Source organism: Vidua chalybeata, chromosome 27, assembly GCF_026979565.1.
Source record: "Vidua chalybeata isolate OUT-0048 chromosome 27, bVidCha1 merged haplotype, whole genome shotgun sequence".
Classification (NCBI taxonomy): Eukaryota; Metazoa; Chordata; class Aves; order Passeriformes; family Viduidae; genus Vidua; species Vidua chalybeata.
The window spans coordinates 2,798,043-2,817,357 of NC_071556.1; the positions used below are offsets into that span (position 1 = coordinate 2,798,043).

General features: G+C 48.4%; 1 protein-coding gene and 1 long non-coding RNA gene across 3 annotated transcripts; one reads left to right on the forward strand and one right to left on the reverse strand.

The window, feature by feature from the left end:
• The first annotated feature begins 3 nt into the window (after positions 1 to 3).
• LOC128800629 (uncharacterized) lies at positions 4 to 1,086 on the forward strand. The gene is made up of 2 exons (XR_008435018.1): positions 4 to 217; positions 925 to 1,086. It is a non-coding gene; the product is annotated as an uncharacterized LOC128800629 (long non-coding RNA).
• Positions 1,087 to 12,734: 11,648 nt separating this feature from the next.
• On the reverse strand, positions 12,735 to 19,231 carry TMEM38A (transmembrane protein 38A). Of its 2 annotated transcripts, none has more exons than XM_053965990.1 (6): positions 18,982 to 19,231; positions 16,835 to 16,991; positions 15,776 to 15,960; positions 15,237 to 15,324; positions 15,014 to 15,131; positions 12,735 to 14,762 (listed from the first exon to the last, which is right to left on the reverse strand). In XM_053965990.1, the coding sequence occupies exons 1-6, from the start codon at positions 19,103 to 19,105 to the stop codon at positions 14,535 to 14,537; spliced, it is 900 nt and encodes a 299-aa protein (XP_053821965.1). In that variant the 5' UTR covers positions 19,106 to 19,231; the 3' UTR covers positions 12,735 to 14,534. The 2 variants fall into 2 exon arrangements, with proteins under 2 accessions (XP_053821965.1, XP_053821966.1); XM_053965991.1 differs by lacking the exon at positions 18,982 to 19,231 and adding an exon at positions 17,379 to 18,954.
• Positions 19,232 to 19,315: the final 84 nt, after the last annotated feature.

Sequence of the window (19,315 nt, forward strand, 5' to 3'; positions counted from 1 at the left end):
CAGGCCACGCCCCCAGCGCCGCTTCCGGCCGCTCGAGCGGCGCGGCGGGAGCGGCGCCTCAGGGAGCGCCCGGGCTGAGCGGGAGCGGCGCCCGCGGGGCCCGGGCTGGAGGAGCCCGCGGCTCTGCGGGGCCCTGAGGGGGCTGCGGCATCCCAGGGAGGCTGCAGGAGCCGCGGGCTGAGAACTGGAACTGCCGGGGCTGGAGGACCCGCGTCTGGTGCTGCGGGGCTGAGGGAGCCGAGGGGTGTTGGAGGGGTTCGGACGGGGCTGGAGGAGCCCTGGCGTGGCTGGGGAAGGCCGGGAGGGCTGGTGGGGGCTGTGGGGAGCTTGAGGAACGAGGGCTGGGGGAGCCCCAGGGGCTGGAAGAGCCAGGGGGTGTGGAGGAGCCGGGGTGAGAAGAGCCATGAGGGGGTTTGGGAGAGTCCCGGGGGGGTTTGAGGGAGCCGAGGGGCTGGGGGAGCCCGGGGAGCCCTTCACTGGTGTGCTCTGAGCTCAAGGGTTGCTCTGGGGTAGCAGGATAAATGGGGGCTTAAAATATGTCACTTCTCCCAGCGGTCCCTGTCAGCAGGCAATTTGAACTCAGTAAAACTGAGTTACATGAAGAGCAAGGAGGAGAGGAGGGAAAAATAAGCCATGTGGTTTGTTTTTCCTTAAAGCATTACCGATGGTTTGTATCACAGAAAATTGCAGAAGCCTTTCTTGCTTTGCCTTTAAACTTGCTGCTGGTATTTGAACTCAGAATATTTTTCTCTGTGTTGTGCTGGAATATTCCAGCTGTTTGCAGCTTCCAGGCAGGATGCTCACACACGGCCTCTGGATTTGATATCTCATCCCCTGTTCTGATACGTGCACAAACTGCTGCCCTGTGACCTATTTCCCTTCATACAGGAAGGATTTAATTAATAAAGACTTTTTCTTTCACAGTTACTGCTTTGAACATCCCAGACTGTGATGGATTGATTGAGTGACCCAGCATACAAGTATTTCTCAACTTTGGAGAAGCAGGCACTGCAAAGGCCTTTCAGCAGAGATGTGGGCTTAAAATGGCATTAGATCGTTGTGCTGCTAAATACAGGTTGAAGTGGAGATGTTTTAGAGTGTTCAGTGGTTATTCAGTGCTTAAGAATAGAGATAATAAATACAGATTTTTTACAGGAGTGATGCTGGAATGGTAGTGGGTGCCAAATACAGCTCCTAGGTTATGAAGCACTCATAGCTGTGCAGGAAAGAGCCTGGCAGGAGAGAGTAAAGCCCTTTATTCCACCTGTGGAAAAGAGTAGCTCACAGATGTCCTTGGTGTGTTGTCAGCTCAAAGAAAATCAGCATTGATCAACCTCCTGCACCACTTTTATTTTTTTTTTCCTCCTGGATTCTCCTAAGCTGGCCCAATTTCTGTTTTCTATTACTATTATTAACTTGAGAAGTCTCATCCTCTTTCTTGGTTTGTGCCATGTGGTGACATGAGCAGAACCAGCTGCAGGTAACTCCTGTGAGTTTTGTTTTCTGCCAGAGCAGAGTTCCCAGCCCTCAGCCCCTGCCAGCACCAACACCTGGCTGGTGAATCCAGCTGTAAGGATGCTCCCAAACCAGCCCTGGGTGCTGGGAAAAGCTTGTGCCTGTCAGTTTGTCAGGATTTGGGTGTTCTCCTTGGGAATCCTGGGAGCTGGATGTCAGTTAACCATTGACACTCAGCTCGAGGTGCCTCAGAATAGCTCAGCTCAAGTTGCTGCTGACAGAGCTCCAAGAGACCACGGGCTCCTGCCAAGCAGGAGATCTGTGACCTTCCAAAGGGAGCCTTTGGGCCCCAGGGCACTCCTGAAGGACTGAATCCCTGTGGGTGACTCTGTGATCTCCAAGGAAATCAGGGATCTGATGGTGTGGCTGGGCCTGTGGATCTGCCAGGACTAAATCACCCTGGGCTGTGGCAAGCTGCTTCTCCTGCCCCTTGATTGCCATGTGGCTCTGGGGGAAGGATGACAGTGACATCCTGCCTGCAGTTCAGTGGGCAGACAAGGGCTGTCCCAGGGATCATTCCCATGAAAAGGAAGGCTTTGCTCAGCTATTTCCAAGCATCTCTCTCAGGCAGATGTGTCACACCCTTCACCTGTGGAACAAGGAAATCTGAGAGACTGTTCCTACTCTGTCTGCCCTCAGATGAGGCTCATGGTTGGCTTCTTTACTTGGGAAATGGCTTATTATGAATGTATTATTCATATTTCAAATTTTCACCTGTCACAAGCTACAGCCTTCAAGGTTGTGGCTGCCAATTTGTGGTTCTTTCAGCCCCTTTAAGGTAAAAGCTGACTGTACCTTTGTACCTGAGGAAGAACAGACAATCCTGTGCCCCTCATCCACAGGAAGGTGATGTGAGGACTGTTCTTTGGGATGCAAATCCTGAATAATGAAATCAAATTCCAGATGTGCAGACTGTGATCCATGGCAGCAGAAACAGCACAGGTTCCTTTTTCAAACACTTCCACACGCCTCACCTCAGCTATCAAGTAAGAGAGGGGCTCTCAAAATGAGGGATTCTTGGTGCTTTTGGGATTTAGGAGAACGCTCGTGGCTGGGAGATCTCTGTGTGCCTAAAGCTCCAGGACTGCCAAGCTGTCACAGCTCTTCTCAGGCATGAAAGCAGCCTTCCAGCCTCAAAAAGTGGAGAGGGCTCAGCAGATGCCCAGGAAGTGCATGCAGCATCTCAAAAACTTCCATATTCCAGACAATCACGGAGCCATCCCGGGAAGCTGCCACCAGCAGCTGGCAATCGGGACCAAGTGCCACTGCTGTGACACACTGAGAGGAGGGAGAGGCTGCTCTTGCTGCCACAGACAGAAAAAGGACATTTTTGAGCTTGTGAATGTGCTGTGTTTCCCCAGCTGGAACCCCTGGTCCTGTCTGAACCCCGTGGTCTTTGCCAGGAGCAAGATTAGGTTCCTGCAGACGTATCTAGGTCAGTGTGTGCTGTTGTTGTCCTGGCGACTAAATGACCCACTTTCCCCTCATTTGTGGAAGCAGCTGCCAATGGGGCCAGGGCATGGCCAGCACAAAGGCATGGGACCTTCCTCCTGCCTTTGTCTCCAAGCTGGGGTCCTACAGAAACTGGGCTTTTCTCCTCCAAATTTATTGTGTTTCTTGCAGAGAAAATCCCTCATTTTGAGAGCCCCTCTCTTGATAGCTGAGGTGAGGCGTGTGGAAGTGTTTGAAAAAGGAACCTGTGCTGTTTCTGCTGCCATGGATCACAGTCTGCACATCTGGAATTTGATTTCTGGCAGAGGCAGGTTCATTATCCAGGATATGCATCCCAAAGAACAGTCCTCAATCACCTTCCTGTGGATGAGGGGCACAGGATTGTCTGTTCTTCCTCAGAAAAACCCAATCAATTCTTCCTTCCTGTTTATTGTGTTTCTTGCATCTCATTCATAACAGAGGGATAATTAGAAATATTGTTGGGCTGTATCTGCCCCAGAAATGATCCTACCTTTGAGGAGAGGTAGGATCCTACACACAACCCTGTGGAGAAATCCACACAGTGGGATGAGCCCGGGGTAGGGACAGACCCTGCAGCAGCTCAGGCACTGCTGCCACAGCTGCCCCACGAGCTCCAGGTAGGAAAGCACCAAGGAAGAAGCCTGGCCAACACTTCTGTGTGGATTATGCTCATCCCTGAGAGGGCAGAGACAGAAAAATCTTTCAGGACACGGCTCTGGTGAGCCTGTGAGAGCAGCCATAGCTGTATTTTGTGGTGTACAGTGTGAAATGAGCTGAGCTGAGCTGGCCTGATCAGGTCATGTAGGGATGGCTCCACTGTAAAACTTGGGATATGTAATGGTGTGGATTTTTCCCTGAGGAAACTTGTGCCTTCAGTTATTCCCCCTGAGACTTTGTGTGTTTATTCTCTTAGTTCAGCAAAACTTTCTCCCTATTCTAAAGCCAAAACAACTCAAGGAAGCCACCTGGCACTTGTGCAGGTGTCTGAGCCTCCCCTTGTGCAAGGCTTAAAGCTCTGGGTGTGGATTTCTCTTCAGGGCTGTAACCAAAGGACAGCCTTCAAGGACTTCAGTCATTTCAAGGACACTGAGCTGGGCTGGGGAGCTCTCAGGGCTTAGGAGTGAGCAGAGGATTTGAGACAGAAGCAGGGAGCTGGTGCCAGCCTGCAGAGTGACACCCTGCTCTGTCCCTGCTGGTTGCTATGGCATTTTCATTTCTGCTTCTTTGCAAGGGGGATTTGTGGTTTTTTTTCCCTAGTTACTGAGCAAACCTCAGCAGTATGGAGTCACTACTAATGTAAAATCAGTGATATGGGAAAAATTAACTTTGATTTTTAGACAAGTGTGAACATCAGCAGTAGAGAATCACAGAAGGGTTGGAAGGGACCTTAAGGATCATCCCATTCCAACCCCCTCACACAGGCAAGGACATGCAACTCTAATTGCCAGAACTCTGCAAGAGACACTGAGATATTCAAAACCTCTTGCTAAGGATTTCTATGAAAAACCTGGGGATTTTGGACCATGGATGACCCAGTAAAAAACTTGGTCTTTCAGGACAAATAACCTCGTGACTGCAGGTTATTTGCTGCAACATTTCAAGCCTAGATTCTGCCACAGAAGGATCCCCCATGTTTCAGTAGCCTGTTTTATGCTAGAAATTCTGTGCAAATTAGTCTAATTAGGATTAAATTACCCCTGAAGTATATCCAGTGGAATCTATACATGGCACTTTTTTCCCACTTGAATACAGAAATGAAAAGATGCTATAAACCCTCATGTCCAGGTGTTTGAAGGTGATGATCCACCTAAATCAAGCCACCTCAGCCTTGAAATCCAGACAACTCAATCACACAAAATACTCTTGATTCAAAAGTTCTAGGAAATTGGTACAGCAGTATTTTACTTCTGAGGAGATGGAAAATCTATGAGCATTTTGGGAGTATTTTTTGGTCCATCACACACATTTGATGGCCTTTGGACAGGACAGAAAGGAGAGAAGTGATTTCCCTCAACCATGGGGCCTGTGCCTCTGGATACACCTTCTCCAGGAGAGCATCTCTCTCCATAGCCAGGATTTCACCTCTCAAGTCAGGAATGTGAATCACAGAATCATTACATAGAATTCCAGAATATCCTGAGTGGGAAGGGACCCACAAGGATCACAGAGTCCAACCCCTGGCTCTGCACAGGCACCCCAACAATCCCACCTGTGCCTGGGAGAGTCACAGGGAGCAGCCTGGTGCTGGATGGAAGCAGCCCTTAGGACAAGGCCTGGAGGGACAGGACACAGGGAATGGCTCCCACTGGGAAAGGGGAGATTTTTCTGGGATATTGGGCAGGAATTGTTCCCTGGCAGGGTGGGCAGGCCCTGGCACAGGGTGCCCAGAGCAGCTGTGGCTGCCCCTGGATCCCTGGCAGTGCCCAAGGCCAGGCTGGACAGGGCTGGGAGCAGCCTGGGACAGTGAAAGGTGTCCCTGCCATGGCAGGGGTGGCACTGGATGGGCTTTAAGGTCCCTTTTTAAGGTCCCTTCCAACCCAAACCAATCCAGGATTCTATGGTTAAAATAAGAACATGAAAACTCTGCATCGAGACATTTTGGATTGCTTGGTTACAGAATACAGCACAGCAGCATTGATCCAGAAAAACACATTTCTTACACCTTGCTGCAGCAAATCCTCCAGCCCATTTTAAACCCCCACACTGTGCTGTTGGCCAGCTCAGCAGTGAGAAAGAGCCCTAATAAAAGGCAATTCTGCTCCCAGGGAAGCTTTTCATACACAGTGAGTCTGAAATTCTTACACTGCTTCCCCTGCTGTGCCTTTTACAAGAGAGATTCCCACTTTCCAGAAAAATCTGTGTGACACCTTTTAAGTGAAGCATTCACTGAATTAAATTAAACAGCCAGCTAGGGAAAATTCAGATAAATTAAGAAGACAAAGCAAATAGAAAGAAATTAAGCACATACATGCACACAACCACAAGCATGAGAGCTCTCTCCTAGCAGCCTGTCCTGTTCATTGATACACAATATTATGTTCATGGATACTTTTCATACATGCAAAATTAAAATATATAGAAGATATATAAACAAAAGGAATATATGTATAAATAATTGTAAATATAACTATAAATTTAAACATGTATCCTAGGTTGACTGTATGATGCTTTTATCCCCAATCGTCTCTCCCAAATTTACCCTGAACCAGGACAACATGTAAATATATTTTTATATAAATAAAGGGAATTTCCCAAATAAAGGGAATATAAATAAATCTGTATTTTTATACAACAAATATAAAGGTCTGTTTTACATATGAGATTAAAATTACTTCAGAACTGGCATATTCTCTCCCCAAAATTATGTAAACTTTCATGGCATTACAGAGTCATGTGATAAAGTAGTACAAGAGGGAGTGCTAAAATTAGGAAGGGGAATGGCTCTGTCTGCAGCTTTCCTTGGGACTGGCCTGAGTGAAAAGTGATCACTGATGAATCTGTGCCAATCAGAGAGGAAAGAGCTCCCTGGGGTGGCAATTCTGTCTGCACTGCTGTCCCACTGGGAGCGAGGCTTAGCACAAAGCCCTGGAATAATTCATTAGCTCTCACCAAGACTGCAGGAGTTAAAGGAAATTCTTGTGTCACTTTACACTCCAGCCCACAGGAATTCCAAACCTTCCAGTGAGAGAGTGGGTTTAATTTATTGTCTTTCAGTGAAAATCCGATCACATGTTACATCCTTATCCCAAAACTGTTCCCAAAAATGCCTGAGGTCCAACACACCTTGGACAGGTGTTGTAGGTAAAACCCCAACACTGTCTGTGTCCTTACATGCTGACTAATCCTAGAATCATTAATGTTGGAAAAAGACCTCCAAGATCACCGAGTTCAACCTTAAATTTCAGCTTCTCTGCAGTTCTCATGGATTCCTTCCAGAAGCTGCAGCTCCAACTGTTCTGCAAACACGGATCTCTGCCTGGCCGGAGACACCTCCCTGTCCAAACAGCACATTCACCACTCTGCAGCCACTGCAGGAGATCTGCTTTGTTCCCTTCCCTTGGGAGGCACTTTTTGTGGAATCGAGAGCCCCTCTAAGCCTTTCTTGTTTAAAATGGAGTCCGAGGGAATGATTTTCACAAGGGAGAAACTGAGTTTTGTAATTCCCGAAAATCTGAGTCACTGCTACCCACTGCCAGTTGCCACTTTAGGAGCTCAGTCTGGCAACTGTGTCCCAGTGGGCAGAGGAAGTGGGAAATATTTGGGCATTGTCCAAGAGGAGAAGTTCTCCGCAAACACTTCTTGCTGTTCCAGCAGTGGACGTTGCAGCAGCGTGTGTTGTCCAGGTTTTGGGAAAGCCTCGTGCCTGGACAGGCTGGAAATGCACAGTAGTGCCTGGGCTGAACGTGGCTTTGCTGCCAATGCCATTAATTCCTGATTTCATGCAGAATTCTGCCATCTCTGCCCCGTCCTGAGGCGCTTTCCCTCCCAAATGAAGCTGCAAACTGCAGCTTCCCTGCTGAGCAGCTGTCTCACCAGCAGCTCCAGGAATTTTTAGCTGATTTACCTGAAAAAAAGCCGAGCTGATAAAGATCCAGCCCAGGCTGGAAGGCTGGAAAGGAAGAGGAGCCATCTTCCCACAGAGATCCCAGCGTGTGTGTGGACTGAAGCTCCTGGTGCTGTCCAGGCTCCCCAGTTTCTCAGATTTCTCCTTAAAGGGGAGATGAGTTTTGGCAATGAACACCAGTCTGTGGTGCCTCTCTCCAGAATGCTGCCTGCTCCTGGCTTTAAGGAAAGCCTGAGAAAATTTCAGCTACTTTGACAGAAAATGGTTGACTGGAACTTCACTGCATCCTGGCAGGATCCATCTGTATTTGAAGAGGACAAATATCTCTATAGCAACCACTGTTTGTCACTTGGGCTCTTCCTAAGGTGCTGGGTGTTCTCCCTGTCAGGTGCTGCACACCTGAGGTCCCTCTGGTCACCACCCCTGACTATTTTAGAAACAATTGTCTCAGTGTTTTAGCACCAGCACCAAGGATGGTTCGGGCCCTCTGAGCCATTTAAAGCAGGTTCCTCAACACCCAGGCAGTCACAGTGTGCCTGTGCCCTGCCTCTGCCTTCTGGCAAGCTGGGCAAGAGAGAATTCACTAAAAAGTGTTTACACTGTGCCCAATTATGGCAACATTTGGAGTGGGGAACCGCCCCCAAAAGAGGAAAGATAGAAAATAAAAATGTAATCACATGCACAAGCCCAGCAAGACAGAAATCAGGAGAGAAGAAAATCCCCTTCCTGAGGAATACTACAGCTGGCAGAATTCCAGAGGCAGGAGGTGGAGCCTGCTGCTCCTGCCTTTGTCATGAAGGGCAGGACAGCACCCATGGCCCAGGTGCACATCCCTGGCTGGGGATCCCTGGCTGCTGCAGCGCTCACCCCCAGGGCCAGAGCCTGGGCTGAGGCAGGAAACTGCCTCAGGGACAAGGAGGGAAAACCCATCTTTGTCCAGATGCCCTTGGAAGGCAGAGGGAGAGAAGGTGCAGCCCCCTCAGCAGAAGCCCTGACAGAGCAGGTGTCTTCTTCCTGCTCCCCGAGCATCCTGCGGTGTGACCCTTCCAGGCTGCTCTGTTTCCAGCATTCCCAGCACGCTGCTGCTCCACTTCCTTCCAATCTGTGCTCCTGGAGGTGTTCAGGATACTCTTCCCATAAGCAATGCTGCTTTCCCCACGTCCTGTGCAAACAAGGGTGGTGCTCTGCCAGCCCAGCAGCTTCCCTCACTCAGGGCCACTTTCTGCTTCTCACAAAAGCCCACAATCTCGAATTTCTGTGGATTTTTGCCTTTTTCAGGAAACTGAACTGAGCATGTGAGAGACAACCAGTATCAGCCAGAGCAGCTGCTGTGCTTTTCCTGGTTTTCTCATGAAATGAGATTTAAGAAGCTGGTGTCTATCCCTGGCTGGATCCCTCTGGTACACAGAGGAATAATTAATGAAAAATTAGTAATCTGAATTTATGGGCTCCTTTTGCAGACAATACTTGATTAATCTCCACAGTCATCTACCCAAGTAAGAGGAGATTAACAGACATCCTAATCTGTCATAAATCAAACAGGCAGGGAGCCTGACAGACAAACAGCACCGAGCCTACATTAGGGTTTAGCCTACATTATTCTACATCTAATTTAAGCCAACACCAGGACTCTGAAGATGGATTTTTTTCTTTCAGGACTCTGAATATGGATTTTTTAGGCTGCATTTCAAGGCACCACAATCTGGGACGTGTTCCCTGCTTCTCCTACTGCATCTCCCTGCCATTGTCACCGATTCTTGTCGCACACAAAGAAAATCAGCTTCCCTCGCTGCTTCAGGCACCAGGGGACAGTGGCACCAGACGTCCCCAAGCCTGCAGAGCTTTTTTTTTTTTTTTTTTTTGGAAAGCCAAGACCTGCCAGCTCCATTGAGGAGCACCAGGGCCTGGGATAGTCGGGAAGCAGCAGTTCGCTTTCTGCGGGAATGCCGAGGTTGTGGTCGGGTTTGGAGGAGCTCGCTGTAATTTGCAAATCAAAACCAAACAAAATCAGGCAACGAAATCTTTTCCGGGGACATTCTGGATTTCCTCGGGCTATAAAAATGTTGAAGCCTCTAAACATCTCAGACCTGTTTTCCTGCATTCCAGGGCTATAGCCTACCTGTACCCTAAGGCTAAGATGGAATCGCTGTCTTACACCGATTCTTCCTGACATTCACAAGCTCCTTAAAAAAATTCCCTTCCCAAATTCGCTTTTGGCGAGTAAAGGAAGCAGATAAAGAAACAGAAATGGCACTTTTTTCTAAGGATAATGTGTGAAAGATGCAAATGCACAAGTGTGAAAGACAGACCAGTCTCCAAGGTATTCGTGACTGTTGATCTTAGCACTATCAACATCTTTTTGTCGCAGATGTCATCACAGAGGTGAAGTGAGTAGCAACTGTGACTCAGGATGGCAGCGTGGGCTCTGGCATGACGGGAACCGATTTCTCACTCTCGGCCTGTTCCCTGAGCCATCAGCCCCCAACAGCTTGTTCACAGACTGCTGCCTTCCGAGCAGGATTAAATTCTTAGCTGCGAGGTAATTTTGTGGGTGTTTACCAAGTCGTGTTGATGTCTGATGAAATTCAAACCCCTTAAATTGGCATTTCCTTGTTGGGCACGCAGGATGAACCAGATGCCTTGGGGCCAATACTAAGAGCATCCTAAAGTGGAACATATCAATCCACTGTGCAGAGGATTTGGCATCAACAGCAGAATTTCCCCGTTGTGAGTGGTTTGCCTTGTGCGTGTTCTGTCTTCCTGGATGGAAGCAGCTCACACTAAATCCAAACTACCTCTGAGACCTTTCTGGAAAGTCTTGTATAGATGTATATTCTGATTTCTCATTATTTGGACAAAGAATTAAAATGTCTCGAGAGAAAAATCTTTGCTGCAGCAAAAATCTTGAGTATCTAAGGCCATAGGAAATGCCATTTTATCCCAGATTTACCTTCCTTAGCATCCTCACAGGAGCCAGTTACATCCTCTAAAGAACAGCACAAGAACCATAAAACAGAGAATCATAGCTAAGGGCCAGATAAAGCTGTGCTACTCTAAAACACATAAAGCTCTAATTTTTAACGCTTTTTTGCACCCTTAAAGCACCAGGAACAGGCTGCAGGAAGGAGCAGGCATTTGGCAGCTGCTCACCTGGCAAGTGTTAAAAGGAACAACTTCTGTACAGCCAAGGGAACATCCATCTTTATCCTCTGGGTCTTTCTGCTTTGCTGGATTATATAATTTGTTTATTCTTTGGACAAAGTGTGCAACAATGTAAATATTGGCATCAATAACAAAAGGAAAAGTGGAAACTGAGAACACCGGTTGCTCTGGCTTGGTGCTCTTGCACTGGCTTTGCCCTTTCTTATACAAATTGGAATTCTTCCCTTTGCCCTCCTCTTTTTGCTACTTCATTTACTGTGAAGAATTATTAATGCTCTGTGTAAAATTATCCTCTGGGCTTTTTTTTTTTTTTTTTTTTTTTTTAATTACAAATACATAAGGCCTGTAGAGCTTTCCCTATCTGTGGAGCTGATCTGCCACGATGGAAAAGCTGCAGGCACCAGGAAGGGGAAACCTGTCAATCCACATGAAATGCTGAAACAGCAACTGAAACATTTGCTTTTCCCAGCAGGCACCCAGGGCCTCTTTGAGGATTAAACCTACTGCTAAATTTAGCCTGGTCTCACTGGAGTCAGTATCAGAAGTTATCAGATCAGGACATCTCTGGAGGGAATGACGTCTGTCCCGTGGAAGTCTGAGCCCCTGAGCCCTGGCAGGCTCCTGTCCTGCCCTGGGCTGCAGCAGCTGGGAGCTGGGAATATTCTGTGGAGCCAGAGACATCGTGGGACTCTTCAGAGGATGTGAAAAACCTGCTCTCATCAGCCTGTTCACTGAGCAAAATAACCCTGAACTGAATGTCACAGGGCAGGAGAATGGTGAAACCACCTGAACATTGGGATCAGTTCTTTTCTGAGCTGTTTTTTTTAGTGCAAGTCTTTCACTGACCTTTTCCACGGGTGGATCATACCAATGGAAATTCCCTTTTCCAGCACAATTTACACTCTCATCTGCTCTAAATTAAGGAGTGTTCATGAACATTCTAAAAGAGTTAAATCTGAGGGGAAGACAGAGAACCCCTTCAAAATATAAACAGGCTTTGCAGATTCTAGTTTGGGTCGATTGGCTTTCCTCATCACTTCCCTCTCGGAGCTGTGGAAACAAATTACTCCCTTTAGGAAACACCCCACTCCCATTTTCTTTCTGCTTGGAGCAGAGCTTGAAGGAAGGAAGTGTCTGGAAAAGTCAGGTGGGGCTTCCAGAGGTGCTGGAGCAACCTCACAGCTGTGTTTAAAATGTGCTGCTTTTTCAAATCCCATTTTTGCTTCTTGGGATGAAGGACACCAGGCTGGAATTGTACCAGACTGGCAGTGCTGAGCCATGGAAATTCAAGACAAATTCCATCTCTCACACTGGGAAAGGCTTCACTAAATGGAACTTGTGATTCCTCTGTGGCTGTTGTCTTCTCAAAACTAATCCTGCTCCTGTTGGGTACTCTAAAGGTGTTAAGAGCTTAAATTTTAGCCTCCTTTGGAATATTTCTTCTCTCTGTGTTTGATTAGAAGCTGTGATTTGACTCAGTTTGATTTGAAAATACAAAGACTGAAGAGCAAAGACTGCACTCAGAGCAGCAGTGAATATTTAGCCACACTAAATATGCACTTGTGCAGAGAATTTTGATTTTTTTTTTCCAGTTTTAAATCAGTTTTAAACGCTGATACTCCACATAAATATGCTGGAACTATGTGTGTGTGTATATTTACCAGTCACAGGTGAATGCCCTCCTCCCTCTTACAGTGAGGGAGGAGGACAGTTTCCTTTCCACAAAAGGAAAAATAGAGACAAGTGGTATAAACACCAAAGGAGGCAATTCCTTTTTCAAGGAATAAGGACATTTTTAAGGGAATTTTCAAGAAATAAGGAAATTTCCAATTTCCAACACCACAAACACCTTTTACTTCATTTAGAACATGTTCAGACACAGCTGTAGGACATTAAGTCTGATCTCCTTTTTCAACCAGAATCATTTTATCCCCAGGGCCTGGTGCCACAGAGCTCCTGCGTGGCTGGGAAGGGTAAAGCAAACACAGAGATTTCCTCAGGTGCCACTGGACAACCAGAGTCACTTCACAATTTTTATTTGTTAACAGCTTTTATAAAACAAAATTCCCCTTGGATCAGACATCTCATAAAACATTTATTCAGTCTCGTGCATGCTCGTGACACATCAGGTTCCAGCAGAGCAGCATCTGCAGGACCAGACAGTGGAGCTGAAAGCAGAATTCCTGCTTTCTACTGAAGGGGAGGGAAACTCACAACATTAAGGCACTGTCAAACCCTAAGCCCACACATTTGACTTTCCTACTGACTTTCCCCTGCTTGCACACAAGGAGGGTTTCTTATCTTTAATTAACTGTCAGTTGCAGTTTTGAACAGGGACACACACACACACAAACCCTCACTTCTCTTCAATCCCGTTTCCATTCCCAGCTGCAAAGGAAACAGCAGCAAGCCTCAGTGCTAGGGATGGAAAATGCTCAGTGCTACATCCCCAGGCTTGCCACTCTCCCTGTGGTGATCCCAGCCCTTGGAAGATGCCATTTATAAGAACAAAATCAGTTATAGGAACAGCTTTGAACTACTCTAAAAGCCAGTGTTCACTAAGCAGAACACAAATGAGCTGACAGACCCCTCCTGAGCCATGCAAGGCAGTTCAGATTCTCCACTCCTTGGGCACAAGCTGCATCCACAGCCCAGCAGTTTGGCCCGAGGGCACCTACAGAAGGTAATCAGTATTTTCAGCTGATGTGCTTTTATCAGTCCTTTAAAGTAGTTTTTCATCAGCTGGTGTGAAATGCCCTGCTTTAGCCTTTCTATGTGAATTTAAGAATATAGGAAAGATTTCTTCCTGCACCCAGGGAGTGTTCAGGCTGTCCTGGATCACTGCAAGCCCAAACCAGCACGTGGCTGTGGGCTCAGACCACAATTAGAAGTTCCAATTGCAATGTCAAAAAAAAAAAAAAAAAAAAAAGCCAAATTCAGGTCCATGACTTAGGTGCCCTGGCAATGATAAATAAATAGTAATAAATACTTACACTCACACACACTCTTGTATCCCACAGGATTACAAACAAACCAGAGCCATGCTTCTCCCCTGGTTCAATGGGATGAGGTTTGGGGTGGGACTCAGGAACGACGTGCAGCAATGCCACACACAGCCTAGGATGGTGACAGTGCCAACACATGGCACTGGGAGCACTTCACAGCTTCAGAGCTCTTGCAAACACAGACTTGGTTGAGCAAATTACAGTGTCCTGACCATCAGAATCAGAGGGAACTGAGGTGAACAGGGTTTGGCTCGGCCAAAGGCCGTGTCCTTATTGCATTTAAAATATCACATCACTTGGAGATATGGCAGGTGTGGGAGCTGGGAAAAACCAGAGCAGGCTCATACCAGGCCATTTAATTTCCTCGAGTATGAAACCTGATTTCCACATTGTGTCTTAACAGTTTGTTGTTTTGGCAGACACTGAAAAGGTCAGTGAAAATTCAAAGGAACTTAAGAGTTGCAGGAGCACAAACCATTCCTCCATTCATAAATAAACACAGTGAAAGATTTTACATCAATTGAAAATGCTGCATCAGATTTGCTGACAGTTTGGGAAGTGGCACCCACTTACCACCCTGGCACAAACCTGCAAATCCCTGAAAATCTGATCAGAATAGAGAGGCAGAGACCAAGAAGCAAGCAGCAGCACAGAGAGCAAAAATGAAATTCAGGGACCCAGCTGGCAGTGTCCTGGCTTCCACCTCTCCTCTGGAGTCTGAGAGAGAAGGACTGGAGCATAAAGGAGGTCACAGGTGGCTTTGAGACTCAGCTCTGGAAGAATTTTCTTGGCCTATTTTCTGCGCCGTTGCTTTTTTATTCAGCTTTTTTTGCCTTCCGTTTCCTCGTGCCTTCGTTCAGCTCCTCTTTGGACTTGGCAGGAGGAGGAGGAGGAGGAGGGTGGGAAACCTCGTGGGAGGCCCCGTGGTGGTCGTGGTGGTGGCTTGGGTGCCCACTGGAAACAGAGCCAAAGAGGACGGGGCAGACGAGGTTTTCCAGCGGAGCAAAAGGTGAGGCGTGGGAGTGAGTGGCCGTCATGAAAACCTGCCAGGCAACAGGGAGCACTCAGAGATCACACAGAGCCAGGAGATACTGACCAGGGAGCATTCCACTGACCCCAAAGTCCCTGCTGCTGCATGACTCGAGGCACCAGGAGCTGTTTGTGTGATGGAGAATTTAGCACTGAATTTCCTGAGCAGGTCCTACAGCCAGTGAATCCTGTAATGGCTCAGGAAGGTGACTATTCCCACCTGAGGTTCTGTAATTTACTGGCAACAAAGCTGCTGTGAACTTACCTTGCAGACTATCATGAACATGGTGAAAAAGAAGATGAGGTTGGCTTCAGAGATGGGGAGCCAGTGAGTCTGCTGCAGAGTGAAGAGGACTGTGCCATACAGACTGGCCTTTGTAGGGCTGGAAGAGAAAGAAAGAGGCTTTCTGGAAGGTTTGCACCCAGCCCTGACTGGTTCTTTCATTCTATTCTTCATCTGACTGGGAATTTCCAGGCTGCTGACTTACAAGGACATATGAAGAATTTCGTTTGTTTCAGGCTTCCAGACCCCACGCAGCAGCTGCTCAAAGTTCGACATCAAGGCCACACCAGAACCTGGGAGACAGAGAAACCTGTCAAAGAGCTGGAGCTGCCACAGCAGAGGGCTCTGGATCCTGAAGGGGACAAAGGGATCTTGACATTCTCCCCAAAATTAAAAGTTAGCCTAAGCCAAGAGAGCAGGGCAAACGCTTCCCTGACTTTCTACCAAGTGGATCCTGACACAGGGAAAAGACATTTGCCTCTTGCAGTTACTGATGCTCAAGTGCTTGCCCCAAACACAGCCTTAAAGGAAAAACTGACTGGCAGAACCCCCTGAAAAGACACAGGTGAGGTCAGAGATCACAGGAGACAGAATAAAGAACTCCTGACTCCAGTTCTTCAACCACTCCGCGAGGCTGCACAAGCACCTGCGCCGTGAGAACCTGCACATCCACATCCCCTCCCTGCTGCTCCCCCCAGCCTGTCCCAGCCCTCCCTGCAGCCTCTGGAGCATCTCAGGTGTCACCTTTGACCCATCCCGTGGCCATCATCACGAACCACCCGTGGTGGTAGAGGTGGTGGGCGTGGTGCACCCCGGCCGCGATCTTGCGCACCCGGACCACCTCCTTCATGGCCACGAAGATGAGCTTCACGGGCAGGAAGCTGACACACTTGTAGAAGAGGTTCATGGGGCAGAAGAATATCAGGTACCTGCGAAAAGATCACAGATTTGCTCTGAGCTGGGATATGCAGAGAGGGGTAGTGTGGCAGATTGAGTTATGGCAGGTGAAGGAGAAGAAAAATCTAAAAATAAAGTATTCCTAATTTCATAGCTAATCCTAACAGGAAACCAGCATGCAAGAACTATAGCAAGAACTGAGTGAGCCCTCAGTAACTCAGAGAGCCCTCACTACTAATACTCCATCTTGACTAAAACCCAAGAGTTTTAATTCAGAATTTTTTAGAGGTTTGTGTCTTGTATGGTCCAGAAGCATCAGCTCATACAGAACAAGAAGCTACATATACTGAAGTGCTATTACAGAGGACAGATTTCAAATACTCTTTTTTCCAGAAGACTGCCATATTTTTCAGCCCTGAAAGAAGATCTTTCTCTTTATTTTCTCAAGTATAGAAAACTAGATGGCTGAGGGATTTACTCTGAGACTTCTGTTCATGAAAATCTCATTCACAATGTTTCCCAACAATGCTCATTCTGAGCACCTACAACCCATACACACTGGGGAAGTTAAAGGTTCATTTGTGCACATTTCACCAACACAACAAATAAAATGCCCCCAAACCTTCAGGATGTGCCACCCCTTGCTCTGTGGGAGCCGTGGGTGCTGCTGCTCCTGGCTCAGCAGTGGCTGCTATGAATAGAAGTGCCTCAGCCCAGATAATCACAGCATGAGGCAACTGGGCAGGGAAACTGGGAACCAGAGCCAGGAGTGCAAGAGCCTCAAAGACAGCCTCAGCCCACCTCTGCTGTCCCCAGTTAATCCCAGTGAGATCAGAGCTGTGTCCCACAGGGAGAACATCTCCCCCCACAGCTCGTGCCACATCAGGAGGGGTGCAGGGCACTCACCACACTGCTGTGGCCAGGATGACACTGGAGTTGTGGCTGAAGTAGCCAATGGGTGCCTCTCCCAGCAGCAGATCAGCCAGGATGTAGCTCCCAAAGCAGTGGAGCATAGCACAGAGCCAGGAGGCAAAAGGGCTCTTCCGGGACATCTCCACGGCTCCTGTGAAAAAAATTGGGAATCACGGAGTCACCGTGACTGGAAGGGACCCTCAAGGCCACCTCAGTGAGAAGATGGATCTAGCAGTTAAGCAGGAGCTTCAAGACCCAGGAAGAGAGAGGCTCAAGGTGCGTGCTCTCCCACAAAGCAACTCAAAGAAAAGCACTTGTAAAACAAAATACGAAAGTGTGAAACCCAAACAAGTACCAGAGGTGGCCAAGAAATGATCACAGGCTGCAGACCCCCCCGAAGGTCTCATGTGAACAGAGTCATTAGAAGTTATGAACTGGCTGAGAGATTCTCTCCTTTATTCTGCTACCAGAAAGAACATTTTTTTTCCCTTGAAATCAATGTCTTTTTACAGTCTAAAAATAAAATGCATACTGGTACCATTCTCTCCACTGTTTCAACCTAGGTGCCCTCTAGAATTCGTGAACAATCTGTTCAGCTCTTTCATTCATAAGATAACCTGCAAAAATAGAACAGGAATTCTTAATCTTTATTTGAGAGAAGAGGATTTGAGGGCTCTTCCCCGCTCCTGAACTAGTCTGGAAATACTTTGTGGTCTCCTCCCACAATCTGCTATGGCCTTTTTTTAAATTCCTGTAGCAATTTTCATCCACCTTTGTACTTTTTCAAGGAAACCTCCCAATAACATCAATTCTCTGAGGTTCTTTCATCACCTTAAACTGCTCCAGAATCCTTCGTGCAGCATTTCAGATACAAAACTTTGTTCAGTGAGCAGAAAAAAAAAAAAGAGAGAAAATGCTAAAAATGTTATGCCGGCATGATTACCTGGTACACCTCAAACAGCAGTAAGTGGATCAGCATGAGCCAAAGCTGTGAGTGCCCAGGCTCTTCCACCCTCGGGGACATTTGAACCAGCTGAAAACACAGAGGCAGCGAGACAGCTGCAACAGCCGAGACATGAAACTGGTTCTATAGGAACCTGAGGTTTAGCTTGAGGCTTAAATTTAGTAACACTTGTTTTTCCTTGGCTCCACGAAGCCATGCTGTCTCCAAGGAGGAAACAGGACGGTTCTGTCCTGACACTGATCCTCAGCCCATAACTGCGGGATGGGAGCGCTGTAGGAATCTTGGGGAAAAGTACACCCCCGCCTTATCCAGTCCCAAGTGGATTCCTGGGCTTGCACATATTTAAAAGCTATTTTTGTGAGGGCTGCCTGTTAATTGTTCAGTTCAGGACTCCAAGCTGGAAGGCAGCTGGGAGTGATCAGGCCTGGAAAAGGCAGCATTTGTTTACAGGGAGTTTGACGGGAACAGCGTGTGGATTGTACGACTCGGAGGTCGCAAACACGAGGTTTGAAAATCATTCCCGAGCCCGGGGTTGGTTTTCCATTCAGTCACTGTGCAATTACCGGGAAACTGCTCAAAAGAGAGCATGAGGAGCGCACACATTGTCAAAAACAGAGGGAAAGGGGCGTTTGGAAAAGACCGAGGCACAGCCAGGCTGTGACAAAGGCAGAAGGTGAAAGCCAAGGCGCAGATCTATCGATCTGTGCAAGATAAACCCAAGAGAACAAAGCAAGGTCAGTTATGGTCCCTGAGAACAGCTCAGGGCATGGTCCAGAGGGTGGGAAAAACCAAGGTTTTACTTCCAGCCCTTTTGTATATAAATAGGAGGGAAGTACTGCCACAAAAACATGCAAGCCAAGGGATTGGCCAGAAACGCAACTCTCAGTCCTGGGGTGGCAGCCAAGTGACCCAACTTAAATACCTCAACGCTGCCGGAATCCAGCCTTAGATAAAATCCAGGATTATTCCTCAAAATCAGAGTCACGGGTTCGTGGGGGTTTTTCCTGCTTTACATTTAGACGCAGGTGTCGGAGCTGTGACATCGCCTGTGCCAGGCGGCACAGGAGAGGCACGGGCAGGCGGCAGAACCTGTTGGTGCGGGGCAGTGCGGGGTCTGTGCCGGCACAGCGGCACCGCAGCTTCCCCCAGGGCCCCCCCGGCCAAGGGCCGCACTCACCGGGCTCGTACTTGAGGTAGAGGACGGAGATGATGAAATAGGCGGTGTCGAACAGCGGGAACACCGGCAGCGCGGCGAAGGCGGCCGCCAGCTCCCCGAGGGGCAGCGCCTCCGCCAGATCCATCGCGGCCCCGGAGCGCGGCTCTCAGCGCCCGGTTCTCGATTCCCTGCCCCGGCCCGGCTCCGCAGGCCCGTCCGGGGCTGCGGGGGATGCGGGCGGAGCGCCCGGCGCTGCCCGGGCCGGGCCCCTCGCTGCCCGCGGTGTCCGGGCGCGGAGCCGCCGCCGCCGCCGCCGGAGCCGCCGCGGGGAGCGCAGGCGCCGCCGGCCCGGGCA

Bases quoted from the DNA above. Each gene is read 5' to 3' on its own strand.
- TMEM38A (XM_053965990.1), bottom strand. From the start codon at position 19,105: ATGGATCTGGCGGAGGCGCTGCCCCTCGGGGAGCTGGCGGCCGCCTTC. The intron at 16,992-18,981 runs GTGAGTGCGGCC...TTTTTTTCACAG, and splicing joins CTACCTCAAGTACGAGCCCG to GAGCCGTGGAGATGTCCCGG. The intron at 14,763-15,013 runs GTAAGTTCACAG...GTTGCCTGGCAG, and splicing joins TGTTCATGATAGTCTGCAAG to GTTTTCATGACGGCCACTCA.